This window comes from Buteo buteo, chromosome 27 (genome assembly GCF_964188355.1).
Source record: "Buteo buteo chromosome 27, bButBut1.hap1.1, whole genome shotgun sequence".
NCBI classification, from domain to species: Eukaryota; Metazoa; Chordata; class Aves; order Accipitriformes; family Accipitridae; genus Buteo; species Buteo buteo.
In genome coordinates this window covers 12,798,646-12,811,551 of record NC_134197.1, presented here as the reverse complement: position 1 = coordinate 12,811,551, position 12,906 = coordinate 12,798,646, and the positions used below count along the sequence as shown (strand labels likewise).

Sequence of the window (12,906 nt, the reverse complement as noted above, 5' to 3'; positions counted from 1 at the left end):
CGGTCATTGGCATACAAGGTCAGTGGATGCTGTGTACAATAATCAGTTTGTGTAGTTTCTTAAAAAACCAATTTTCTGAAGCAGTTTTAATTTGGGTTCCTTGCTAGAATATCACACAACTTTCATCTCAAAGCTGATGAGGAGAGAGAATTGACATTTCTCAGAAGGGGGGAAGAGTATGAAGAATTATTAAAACTAGGTAGCTTAAAATGTAGAGAAAGGTCAAATACCTGTAGAGAGGATTATGGTCTCCTGTGTTTTGAGGTAGACTTCATGAACTATCAGTCTTACCAGTTGTACTTTACTGTATATGTAAACTTAAGATACTGGTTTAACAAGGTCAAAGAAGTATGTTCGGTGACTGAAATTGTGAAACTGTATGTGTTCTGTAATATATGTCTGATATTTCTTTCCATCCTTCTTCTAATAGGTTTTTCTAATTATACATTATGCCCCTTTGGTGAACTCGTTGGCTGAGGTTATACTTAATGGTGACCTCTCAGTGTTTTCTTCTAAAGTTGAGCAAGATATACAGAAAAACTCAGTAAGTAATATTTTTTTTCAGAGGCAAAGAAAATATTTGAAAAACAAAATCAGGTACCTGGAAACTGGTAAGCTAAGGTGATTGTGTTTAGGAGAGAAGAGCACCAATAGCAGATTTCAGCTTTTGTTATTGGATATGATAGCAGAAAAATGTTCTGTGCAACTTACAGTATTACGTTCTTGTCAAAGTTGAAATATTTTTGTGCGTGCGTATGTATTTCAGGTAGTGATATAAGAATGTGTAGGACACAAACTAGAATACTTAGTTGCTTCTGCAGGGGTCAGACACTGCAAAGGCTTCCATCGTTTTGATGGGACACTTCTGTAATTCAGTCTTCTGTGTTCAGTTTTTGTTATCAGCTCTTTGGTAGTGAAATAGAAATGAGTCATCACAACTTTCCTGTGAAATTATTTCCTTATGCAACTTGTAGTAGAAATGAGAGACTGAGAAGAAATACTTGGCCTTATGGTAAATCCTTTGGATACAGAAGGAAAAAAATATTTTTGTCTGAATATTCCCAATGTTGTAGCAGTTGATCATCTCTGAAAGCGTGCATCAGAGAATATAGACCAGCCACAAATAGATGGGAGTGCTATCACTTTGTCATTGCCCTTGTACCTTCAGATTCAATATTGTTTAGATGTTGCTAGATGCTGTTGTTAGTGTTTTTCTAAGTGTGTCATGTATATGATTTTTTCCCTTTTGTTGTGGGTTTCACAGTCTGTGAAATGCTTGCGTGTTACTTTTTAAAGGCCTATTTGAGGATGGTAATAAGAAGGGGCTATGACCTTACTTTGGTTCAGAGGCTTCTGAGTGTAGTTGTGTCTAAAGATTGAATATGTCCCCTAATGTCTTGACTGGTCAGCAAAGAGTTACTGACTGAATGTTTGATTTATAACAAGCAGTAGATTGGTGGTTCTGCACATTCTTTCCAAGCAGTGGCTATAGTTCTGAGAGTTTCAAGGGGGAGATATGCTTCAACTCTTCTATGATACAAGTCAACTTTTCCAAGTTTCTTCCTACTGTGCAGTGGATGGAAGCTGTGTGGGCTGATCTTAGCTGGTACCTTTTGTGTTCTGTTATTTTGTACTGTTGACCTTGATACTTAGAATCTAATCTTTTTTAGAAAAAAATACAGTAGAATGGTAGAGCTGACTGAATGCTTTAAGATAAAGCAACCTCTTACTTGTGTTAGCAAATGTCTGACCTTCTGCTAGCTGCATGCTGAATGTCATGTGTGTTGCTTGTGCAGAAGCAGCTTTGTTACTAGGAAATTTGTGGCGAGATGGTGAGGCAGCAGTTGTTGCAGAAGTGAGATTTTCTTTTCCTGTTATAGTTACTGTACAGAGTTGCAAAATACCTGTAGCATATGTTTGTGTGTTTGCACTAATGTTAGGAATATTAGGGGTTTCCTATGAACTTCTGTTCATCTATTCTCTTATGTTTGTAGTACTATTTAGGTTGCTGCTTCTTACTGGTCTTAAAGACCATGCCTCATGGCATGTAAACTGGGAGTTCTGTCATACCCAAACAGGTAGTATATAGGAGAGGTATTGGCTTTCTAGGATAGACGCTTAGCGAAACTGCTAGAGGTGGAGCTTTGTTACAGGGAGAGCAGAGTGGTGGCACTTCTGGTGGATGAGGAAAAAACTTCCATGGGAGAAACTTTAGTTTTTAGTAACCTGTACTGTCAGAAAGTCTACTGGTGAAGGTTGGTTATTTGCAGAAAGAGCAGGGAGTAATCTTCAGCAGAAGAGCTCCATGCCCTATTTCCAATGAGGAGAGCTATCAAGTGAGCTGCTCGCACTTTATGGGCTTGAACAACTTCTGCATATATTGCATGGTATTTTCTCCTGATACACAACAGTGTGGCTAAAGTCAGCTGTAGATATGGAGGCATAGACAAGTAAAGGTGAGACAGTTTCTTGTTGCTCTGTGGTAGGACTTCTTAGAGCAGAAAGTTGATTTTTGAGTATTGTTAGCCATTTCGGGGGCTGTTCTTTGGACTATAAGGTGTATCAGGATCATTGCAAAGTTATAACTGTGGTGTATTCTGTTGCAAGAAATGATAAACTTCTATTGAATGTTGGAAGCTATTTCAGAACCTACTTTAGAATTGCTTGTTTTGGGCTTAGTAGAGAAAAGTGATGAGCAAGTTTTTTAATTTACTTTTTGACTGAGTTTAGAATTGTGTTTGTTCTTAAGTCAGACCCAAATTTATCTTTTACTAGTTCCTTTCTGTTATATTTTCCCATGGTAATCATTCTGATACTCTCCTAAGCTTGTTGTTCTGGGGATATCTCTGTGTGTTCTGGTGAACCCCAGTTATCTCTAAACCCCTGCTCTGTACTTAACACTGCTCATGTCTTGCAACTGATACATGTCTTGATATATTTAAATTGAAGTGTAGGTGTCAGTTTCTAACTAACATGTAGTTTCTAAAACCCAAAGTAAGTAGAACCTCATGTCTATATTCACATTCCTAATAAGATGAATTAAAGTGGCATGAGGTGTAAGGAGTATGGACTGAGATTACCAGAAGCAGTGTCAACATGTCCTCATGATAGGAGACTAAATGCGTAAAGAATACTTAACAAAATTAAAAGCAATAAAAAAATAAGGGTTGCAGTTGTTGTGTATAAATGCAACATATCCAGAGTTATTTAGGGCAAAAGAGTAAGGGTAGTTTTCATGACAGGAACAAATAGTACTTTTTACTGAAACCAATTTGTGGAAAAAAATCACCAGCAGATCTAACTGCTGATAGCTGATGAGTTGGCCATAACCTACCCATGGAGATCAGCTGAACATCATAGGGCAGTAATGACTGCCCAACCTCCAATGAACAGGTTCTCCACCTCAAAGTGTAGCAAATTAAGATACACTTTTCTTTCCATATTTTTTCCCTGTATTTCTAGTTTTAGGTGGCATCAGAAGAAACACGAACTCTTATCTCATGGTGAGAGTTGAATATGTGTAGCCAACAGAATGTATTTAAACTTGTTAGCAGTCATCACACTAAGGTTTACCTTACTTCCTGTGAGATCTGTTTTCCTGCATAATTCGGATGTGGGCCAGTTCTACCTATTTCATGTTTCTTGTTTAACCTCCTTTCTCCTTCCTGTAAAAGTTTTTACTGGTACTGCCTTATTTTACCAGCACACATTGCACAAGATAAACCATAATTGAAAATATGGTTGAAAGACATTTTAAAAGTATAAAATAGCAGTATCTCAAACTGTATAATCAACTTAGATAAACCATATAATATATAAATTAATTTTAAGTCTGATTTTAGAATGTTTTAAATATATAGCCTTGTTATATTTAGCAGAATAGAATATATATGTTGACTTTTTCTCAGCATTCTTTCTTGAGATGGACCAGACCATGGTTCAATGCTTATGAGCACATTGCTGTCTACAGGTCTCTTCTGTTATTTTGCTAATGTGGCTAACAGCATATTAAAAATTCAAGGATGTTAAGTACATGCGTTCTTCATTAAAAAAAAAAAGTAGCTACAGGATTCTAGGAAGCAATTGTAAGAAGTGAATGCAGGAAGGGGAAAATGCATTATGCAACTTGCATGCTACTTTTCCTTTTTTCCCTAAAGAATAGGACTTAATATGTTCTTCCCTTTCCTTATGACTTTTCTGACGAGAAGCCATCAATAAAAGGTAATCTGGTTGTAACTCTGGTTGTTTTATAACTTTCCAATGTTGCAGTTTGATCAGACTAAAAATGTATCAGAGAGTTTACTAGGGGACATAAGTGTGGTAAATTTCACGTTGTGGGTTTTTTTTGGTATTGTGAAAGATTCTTCCTACTATATGGTTTGTTTCAGTGCCAAGTGTAAGGTAACTTATGCAAGATTTGTATAAAGCCTTTTTAAAAAGTCAGAACATTCAGAGAAACATTTTGGCCTTTTGACTTGTAGAAGGCTTCTTCCCAGGTCTTTTCCTAATCTCTTATTTTTTATGTAGAGGTGTTCCTTATTAAGTGAAGGTGTCGGGAAAAACGGCCGTAGTCAAGAATCACACTCAATATGAGTTAACATCTTGCTCGTTTACTGTTCAGACATTCTGACATTTATACAAAACTGACTTGTCCACGCGCCTTATACAATACTCTAATTGGTACAATACCCCATTTCACGCGACACTATCTTATTCTCTATTGGCTGTGCAAGCTTCTTCACGAGGCGTCCAGCAGTTACTTATTCTTCAGCTTCCAGGTGTTGTTTGTCAGGCTCTTCTTATCTTCCTTTTTCCCAGCGTACAAGGACACAGCGTCCTTTTCTGCTCCAGTATTTTGTAAACTTATGCTTCGTTCCCACATAACGGCTGGATTGCTCACATGCCTTTGCCCAGCCAAGAAATCCTCAACATGAAGGGAGGGATTTTTTCCAAACTTTTTCTGAGGTCTCTTTGATGCACTCATCTTCAGTACTTATTGTACTTGAGTCACCTAAGGCAGGGAATGGAATCAGTTTTGTATTTACTCTAGTCTTACTTCTTTTCTCTTGCTTGCCCTTAAATTTTTAACCCTTCAGCCAGTGTCGGCTAAATGTGATTGAAGTATTGAGGTCTGAAAGGTAATGAAGTTTCTATAGCAGTCTTGTTCAGCATAAACCTGTGCTGGCAGGAAGCTCCCAAACCATGGGGTTCAGCTCTCAGTAAGAGAGGTTTGGCTGATGAATGTTTATAGCTCTGGGTGAGAGAGAGGGTGTACTCTGGTAATCTAGCTGCCATGCCTAACAAGTGGGAAGGGAGCTCAAAGCATCACAGTGCAGAAACAGTCTGCAAAACTGTGGGAAACCAAGTTTTGTTAGTCCTGCTAGTCACAAAACTTCTTGTGGTGTCTTGTGTCTTTCTGTAAGAATACATTGTTCTCTATTTTTAGAATGGCAGAGAGTCTTGGAAATAACTTATTTCCTCTGGGAGAAATTTGCTATCTAAATTTATTTTTTCGCTCTGTAAATTAATAATTGGGAAAATCAGGTATTGATTGAATACTGTTTGCCTTCTTGTCCAAAAGACTTGAAAAGAAAAACTACTGATCTCTTTGGGCAGAACACAAGTATAAAAGTCTAACAAATGAAGTGGTGTTGGTTTTCTGGACTTGGTAAGTCAATGTCTGGAGGCCCAGAAAGGTTGATGTCAGTGCCATTTATTCCTAGTTGATACAAGGACTAGTATGCTGTTGAGGGAAGCTCGAGAGTCAAGAAAAGTTCGTGGCATAGAGCGTTGGGTTTTGTCCTTGCTACTGCCAAAGACATTTAAAAAGTATATTTCATATTAATACATGGCTATCAACACATACTTTAGATTTTGCTGCCTTTATCCTTTTTGCAGAAGGTGTCTTAATTTTGTATGTACTAGCTGTCTCACCTATTAAGAAAGTTCAAAGAATGGAAAAAATTTTAATAAACTTCTATTGATGAAGTAGGTAGTTCTATATCTTCTTGTCTCAAGATGGCATACTTTTTTAAATGACATATCTTTAGGATATATTACTTTGGAGATAATTGTTCTACTGATGATTTGATACAACTTGAGGTCTGCTTTCGTGTATTTTAAAATGGATTGGAGATTTGTAGGTGGTATGCTAATTTACATTCTCTTTGATATGAACTGAAGTTTCTTTATCAATTAGAGTTAAAAATGTCTTGTTGTAACTCAGTGTAAACTCTTCAAATTTACAGGCAAAGTCGAGCATCAGATGTTTCATAAAACCAACAGAGACACTTGAGAGGTCTCTTGAAATTAACAAACAGAAGGGGAAGAAGAGGGTGCAGAAAAGACCCAACTATAAGAATGTTGGTGAAGAAGATGAAGAGGAGAGAGGATCTGAAGATAACCAAGATGACCTAGATAAAACTAAAGGTACAGAAGCGAGTTCAAAGGGCATCAGAACAAGCAGTGAAAATGAAGGTGGGTATACCGGCAAATAAAAATCATGCTTACAATTTGGATACTTTTATGAACCTAGTTGTGATCTGTTATGTGGCTTGTTCTCTTGTTGCACTAGGTGAACATGGGACTATTAAATTTGTTTCAGTCTTTGCCTGTTTTTTTTTCTCATGTTAAATCATTCTGTCAGAATATGTACTTCTAATCTGATTAAGAACTATGAATTTCATATTTTCCTGTAGTCTTTGGCCCTTATCACAAATGCATGCCTTACAGCTAGGTGTACATGATCATGGGGCACTTTATAAGTGGACTTCACAACTTTGTAACTTTTCCTTCTGTGGTAAGGCAAATGGTGTAGCCACTTTACCTTTGTAAGATGGTTGGGAGTATTTTATGCATGATTCAGTGATAAAATTCAACAAGTGTGCTAAAAGTGACAGTGCATGGTAGATGATGATATTAAATAGTTCAAAACTCAAGAAAACCTCTAACTTTTAGGTTTTTTTAATTGCACTTTTTCAGGATTTTTGATGTAATGCTAACCTTAAGAATTGGTTTTATAGGATGAGTGGTCTTACAGCATATCATAACTATTTATTTTACTAGTTAGTAACTATTAGAAGGGTGTACGTCAGAAACTAGTCTTTACTTTAGACAAAAATTGAGAAAAATGTGGCAGAATTGCAAACAATTGAAAATAAGACCTTTATGCTTTGACAGCCCTCTCCAAACATAGTTGCATTTTGATTTAGGTAAACAGTCTGTTTGAGAAGGCTTTCCTAAAATGGTGTCAAATAACTAATCATGTATTGTCTACCATGATTTGAAGAAAATATGACATGATCTGCTCTTTTAAACTGGTGCATTTAGTAGTCATCTTTGTCCAAATTCTTAAACAGAAGCTAGATTTGGTCTTAATAGTTCTACTTAAAGCCAATAGGTATGAAGCACTTGGGACCAGGTATCCTGTTTGCTGTAATTGTAGAGACCTATTTACACCCTCTGTGAAACTAGATGTCCACCCATGCCCCAATCTTACTAGCATTTTCACAAAAAAAATTTTTTTCCAGAAAGAGGTTGTATGTTTTTTCTTCCTGTGGTTTGGAGAGGAGGGAGATTACTGTTGCTTGTTTATTTGCCAAAATAATCTATATATTTTTTATACATATATTATGTATAATTTTCTTGTAGCAGTTAAATTCCTTAAAGAAACGTAAGCAAACTATTTTATTGGGAAGAAAATTTGCCTACATCTATTCATTAATTAAGCTTTCTGAGGTTATGGTTATACCACTTACATAGTTGCATCAGTCACTTGTAATGCAAAATGGAAAATACAAAAAAGCTTGCGATAACTTTGTTAAAAATATCAAATTTGGGTGTTTTGTTTTGTTTTTAGAAATAGAGATGGTAATCATGGAGAGATGTAAATTGTCAGAATTGTCTATCTCTACTGTGACAGAACAGAATACAACAGATGAAGAAAAGAGTGCAGCTGCCTCTGGGAGTGAGATAACAAACTGGAACAGGTATAAAGGAACTGTAATATATTTTGCTGTATTGCTTCCTTACTTGCCCTCCTGTTAACTCTCTCACTTCTCTTGAGGGATGTTTCAAATCTGCCTCCGATTAAAATTACAAGGGTTCTTGTGGATCATAAATAAGTGAGGCAACAGAAAAATGGGATATGGCCTCTCTACTGATCAGTTTCAGAAATAGTCTTGTTCCTTTGTAAGGTTTGTGCTTTCCTTTCATTCCAGAATTTTCTAAACCTCTAAATTAAGCCAGAAGAAGTTTTCTTAATGATATTTATGGTCACGTGTCGATTTTGTATACATCTGTAGGGGGAAAAAACTAGGAAAATTCCTCAGTTCAGTGCTGAATTTTGCAGAATTTTAGTAGTAGTAGTAGCAAATAAACCCAATCTAAGCTATGTACAGTTTCTAAGGTCCATTAGTATACCTTAGGGTTATTGAAAACTTCTCTTGGAAATGCAGCTTTTAAGTGTTTCTGGGAGCAGAAATTGCCTTGACTTCAAAATTTAAACTTGGATATATTAAATACCCGTAAGACACTTTCTCAGTAAGAATTTTGCATTCTTGTTATTAGATTGATAAAGAAAAGAAACGGAACGTGCCATCTCTGACACAAAAGTAATTGCAAATGTGTCCCTTGGGGAAATGCACATTTTTAATAGGATTTCAAATTTATTTTTAAACTTGGGAAATGCTGCCTGGTATTCCCAGAATTTCATTCTGTCTCCATTATAGCTTTGATGTAGCTTAGATTACATTCATTAATAAAGATAACATTTAATTTCATTGTAAAAGTGAAATTGAACCTTGACTTGAACTGGCTTTAAAATACATTGTTCTAGATTATTGATATTTTGACTAAAATATGTGCCAAATGGCTTTTAGAAAGAAATTGGTAATGACTGCACTGAATGCTAAAGCAACTAGGATGCTCAGGTCTTGAAAAGTGCAAAATACTTAGATGGGAGATGTCAATGCATTTGGCAAATGTCTGCATTTCAGGACTCTTTTGATCTGCAGATATGATCTGACAGCATCCTGCATCTTTTCTAAAAATAAACAGCATCAAGGAATGTGCAGAGCTAAAAATACTTTTTAAATTAGGATAGACCTTGTGTAGGGCATTTCTGGCCTTAGTTTTGTACATTAATTTCTGGAAATATCAGTGGATAAGCTGCTACAGTTTAAGATTATGTGTTATTCCATAAGCCAAATGTAATATTTGAAACAGTAGCTAAATCTCTCAAATTTGCTCAAGTGTGTATAGCTTCTTTCCTACATTGATTGGAATCACTGAGTCTTGTGGATAAGGTGAGCCATGTGGATAAGGTGCTATGTGGTAGTGGAAAATGCGGTGATCTTTTATTTCATGCTTGAAGTGGGAGAAACTTCCATAAGTGGAATAATCATTAATGATTGTGGTGATAGTGATTCCTAATGTGTTGTGGTCTTCAGTTGTGGACATGCTCCACAAGAATAAATAATTTGAAAAATACTCGTATGGCATTTGATCCGATTTCTATCAAGTCATTAGTAAAAAGCTAGTAAAGGAAGAAAATGCTTACAGAATTAAGAAACACGTTTGAAAATACTTGCCATGTAGCCTTTAATATTAAAAGTGGTTTTTAAAAATTGTCCAATAGTTGTTGAAAAATAAATGGAAAACAGCACAGCTTGCAGTTAAAAATCTGTAGCTATAAAAGGTAAGTCAAATTTTCAATTTCCCTTAGCCCTTTTTTCTACTGTGAAGAATATAAAAGAGAAAGTTTATGTATTTTTGGTGTAACTTTATTTTGATGTGCCTCACTATTGGAAAGTTTAAGCCTAAAGGCTTGTTTTAAGTTAACTTCCTTTTATGATATGCTACACAGTGAAGTTTGTTTCCAGAACGCAAAACCTTCATGCTATGTTGTGCCTTCTGTTGCTGCTTCCTTATAGCTGAAGTTTTTCTGGGTCTGTCCTATTATTTAGTCTGTATGAGGATCTGTTGATGAGTGGGATTCCTAGAAGTTGTTTTGGCTTCAGATTATTGCGATTGAGAGTTTGATAATGCAGATAGATAGATGCAGTGAAGAAGCATCTGGAATGAAAATTATTTCTCTCACTGCTGTCATCATATTTTTTTCAAGTTATGTAGTTTCACAAACCTAAGTAGCATGTGGGGAAAAAACAGTGAAAAATGCATTAGAGATTACAGAAGTTGTTTAATGTAATTAAACATGTAACCATGTAATATTAGTGTTAATGGAACAGCTACTGATATTTCTGCACCTTTGACCTCTTAAAACATTGGTTTTAATGAAATTAAAATAAATACTACTTTTACATTGTAGGTCAGGTTTTAGGGTAATGACCAGCTATTGTTGGTCTGACAACAGACCTAGTGTTGTCTAGCATTTAAGTGTTTTAGTAATCTTGAACCTGGATATCTTGGTCCTCTTTCTTTAGGCCTTGAAGCTGAACTCCCTTTGCTATGTGCAAAGCACCCCATTTCAGGATGTCATGAGGCTTATAGGGCTTGTTTAATGCTTAGGAAGACTGAAGGCACTTTTGATTTATTTTCAACATTGCTAATTCTTTAGGCTGTTTTTGCTTGAATAGTTATGTTCTTTTGAGATCTACAATAGGAACATCACATGTGAAATTTGGCTTGGGTACATACAGCAGTGTTGAACTTGGGCAAAGAGGAATCAAAACTCAAGTGGCATTTAAGTATATCACAGAGGGTGCTTGTAATCCAGCTTCAGAAATGCACAAACATATGACTGCAATGTCACGAACTGAGCAGAGGAACTGTGTTCTGTTATTCTTGTCATAGCCTTCTTTTAGTAAAAGAGAGCATGTTGTTGAAATGTGCGTGGAGCTGACGGGAAGTGTTAAATACATTGTTATGACTTGGGTTGACTGGCTTACTGGGATCCATTGAGTGTGACAATGAGGGTGCCACGGGTCTGGAGTAGGTATAGAAGTATCTTGTGTTCTGATCTTTGATAGCCCTTCTGACCCGTAGGTAACCACAATGATGAGTTTGCAGTGGATGCTTCTTGTCTGCTAGGTCTGAAGATAGGAAAATTTATTCGGTTTTATGACTTTGGATGTTATTTTAATGTATTTTATTTGGATGTAATTTAGGTAATTAAGGATTTTTTTTCCTTCCACTGTTAAAAAATACTTTGAGAGGTAGGAATTACCTCTTTTCAGTCAAGGTTCTAAACTCTCTTCTGGTGACTGACACTTCCCTGATTTTTTTAATTCCCCCCCACCCCCCCGTCTGCGCCACCTGTGAAAATGGATTTTATTTCTACATGTGCTCTGAACTGACTGGATGCGAGCCCGCTTAAGACAAGAAGCCGAGTTGCCTTGCCATCAAACTTAAGCTAACAATCAGCTAAATCTCAGCCATATCTGGTCTGTCCAGATGGCTTCTGGATTAAATTGACTTTTGTGGTCTGTTCAGGGTAGAGGGGAAGGGTGAACTTGTCACTGTTTGTAGCTTCCTATGTATGTGTCATAGATCAAACATGCTTAAACCCAGGAAAACAAAGCTCATTTGCAGTCCAAAGCTTTCTTTTTTCCATTCAGATGTTCCCTCCTTGTTAATTTTTCTTTCTTACAACTGTTCGACAGTAAAGTTTTTCTCTGAGATTGTTTTAGAATAACCTAGCTTCTTTCAAACTTTTGGTGAAAACTGCTTTCTTGTAATACTAAAAACTTTTCAACTCCATTTACTACATGAGTTTTAAGGTAGTCTTTTTTTTTTTTTATACAACAGTGATAGCAGATCCTTGAACTTTGCTTATGTATACACTTAAAACAAGCTGTACAATGCTTCTGCACATATACTAAATGTGCTACAGACAACCCAGTAACTGTGAACAATCAATTCTTGGGAAAGTATTATGTAACAAATCCCGTTAAAACATCAGAATTAATGTCAGGATGTAAATACAAGGCATGACTATAATCTGAGTGCTCTTAGACAGGTTAATCTTTGTTTAATGCCTAAAAATTTGCATTACTGTAAATTTGCCTCTTCCATTAACTACATGCAGAACAAGATAGTTAATAATTTTTCTGTAGATATGGTCTTTTTCTTCATAACCATTTTAAAATTATGCCTTTCCACAGGCCTTTTCTTGATATGGTCTATAATGCACTGGACTGTGCTGAAGATGATTACTATGCCCTCTTTGTGCTCTGTCTTCTATATGCAATGTCACACAACAAAGGTAAGCAATTTTTGCTTTTTCCAGAGAAAATTGAGACACACGGTTTTAGACAGGCATGATCTGTTTGTAACTTGTTTATGTATGCCTTAAACGGTGAGAAATTCTTTACATGGGGGGGGCAGAAATAAGTACGCTGTAAGCAAGAACAGTTGCTAAGGATCACTGTTTTAAGAACAATTTGGTAGAAAGCTTTGAACATCAGGTAACTTTTTTTCCATAGGTTTCTTGGAATTGGAATAGGATTATCGTGTTTTGTTTTTATCTCTCCATTTCAGTTAAAGCCCATTATATTCCATCTACATATATATGGGATCTAGTTCTTTCCCACTTTGCATGTGTTGTGATTGCTACATGTAAGCCAAGTATAAAACATTGTAAAACTTCTCCCCACATGTTAAAATTAAATATTTGTATACTTTAAACATATAGATAATGCACAAGGCCTGAGAATCAGATGTGATTATGGAAGTCGTGTATTGCCTATTTCTATCTAGCTTTGACAGTCCTTCAGTAATTCTTTTTATACTATCCAATTCCTCAACAGCCTTCTCATCCATTGTGCCATAATTGATTGAATGCTTGTTTAAATTGTCAGCGTTCTATGCCATAATACACCTTGCAAGTCTTTCAAGGAGCCTGGACTATTTTATAAACTAGCAAAACTATGTTAAATGTGTACTTCA

At 36.0% G+C, this 12,906-nt stretch overlaps 1 protein-coding gene across 8 annotated transcripts in view; it reads left to right on the top strand.

Annotated features, from left to right (window-relative positions):
- The window catches only part of CLEC16A (C-type lectin domain containing 16A), an 87,740-nt gene that overhangs the window by 18,780 nt on the left and 56,054 nt on the right, over nt 1-12,906 (top strand). For 5 of the 8 annotated variants that reach the window (XR_012654579.1, XR_012654578.1, XM_075058825.1 and 2 more), the window contains 4 exons: nt 431-544; nt 6,249-6,477; nt 7,859-7,988; nt 12,123-12,223. Coding sequence is in view for 6 of the 8 variants with exons in the window: in XM_075058825.1 (XP_074914926.1) it covers nt 431-544; nt 6,249-6,477; nt 7,859-7,988; nt 12,123-12,223 (574 nt within the window). In the remaining 2 variants the exon portion in view is untranslated. The remainder of the gene's footprint in view (nt 1-430; nt 545-6,248; nt 6,478-7,858; nt 7,989-12,122; nt 12,224-12,906) is intronic. The other 3 variants (XM_075058827.1, XM_075058826.1, XM_075058824.1) reach the window with 1 other exon arrangement.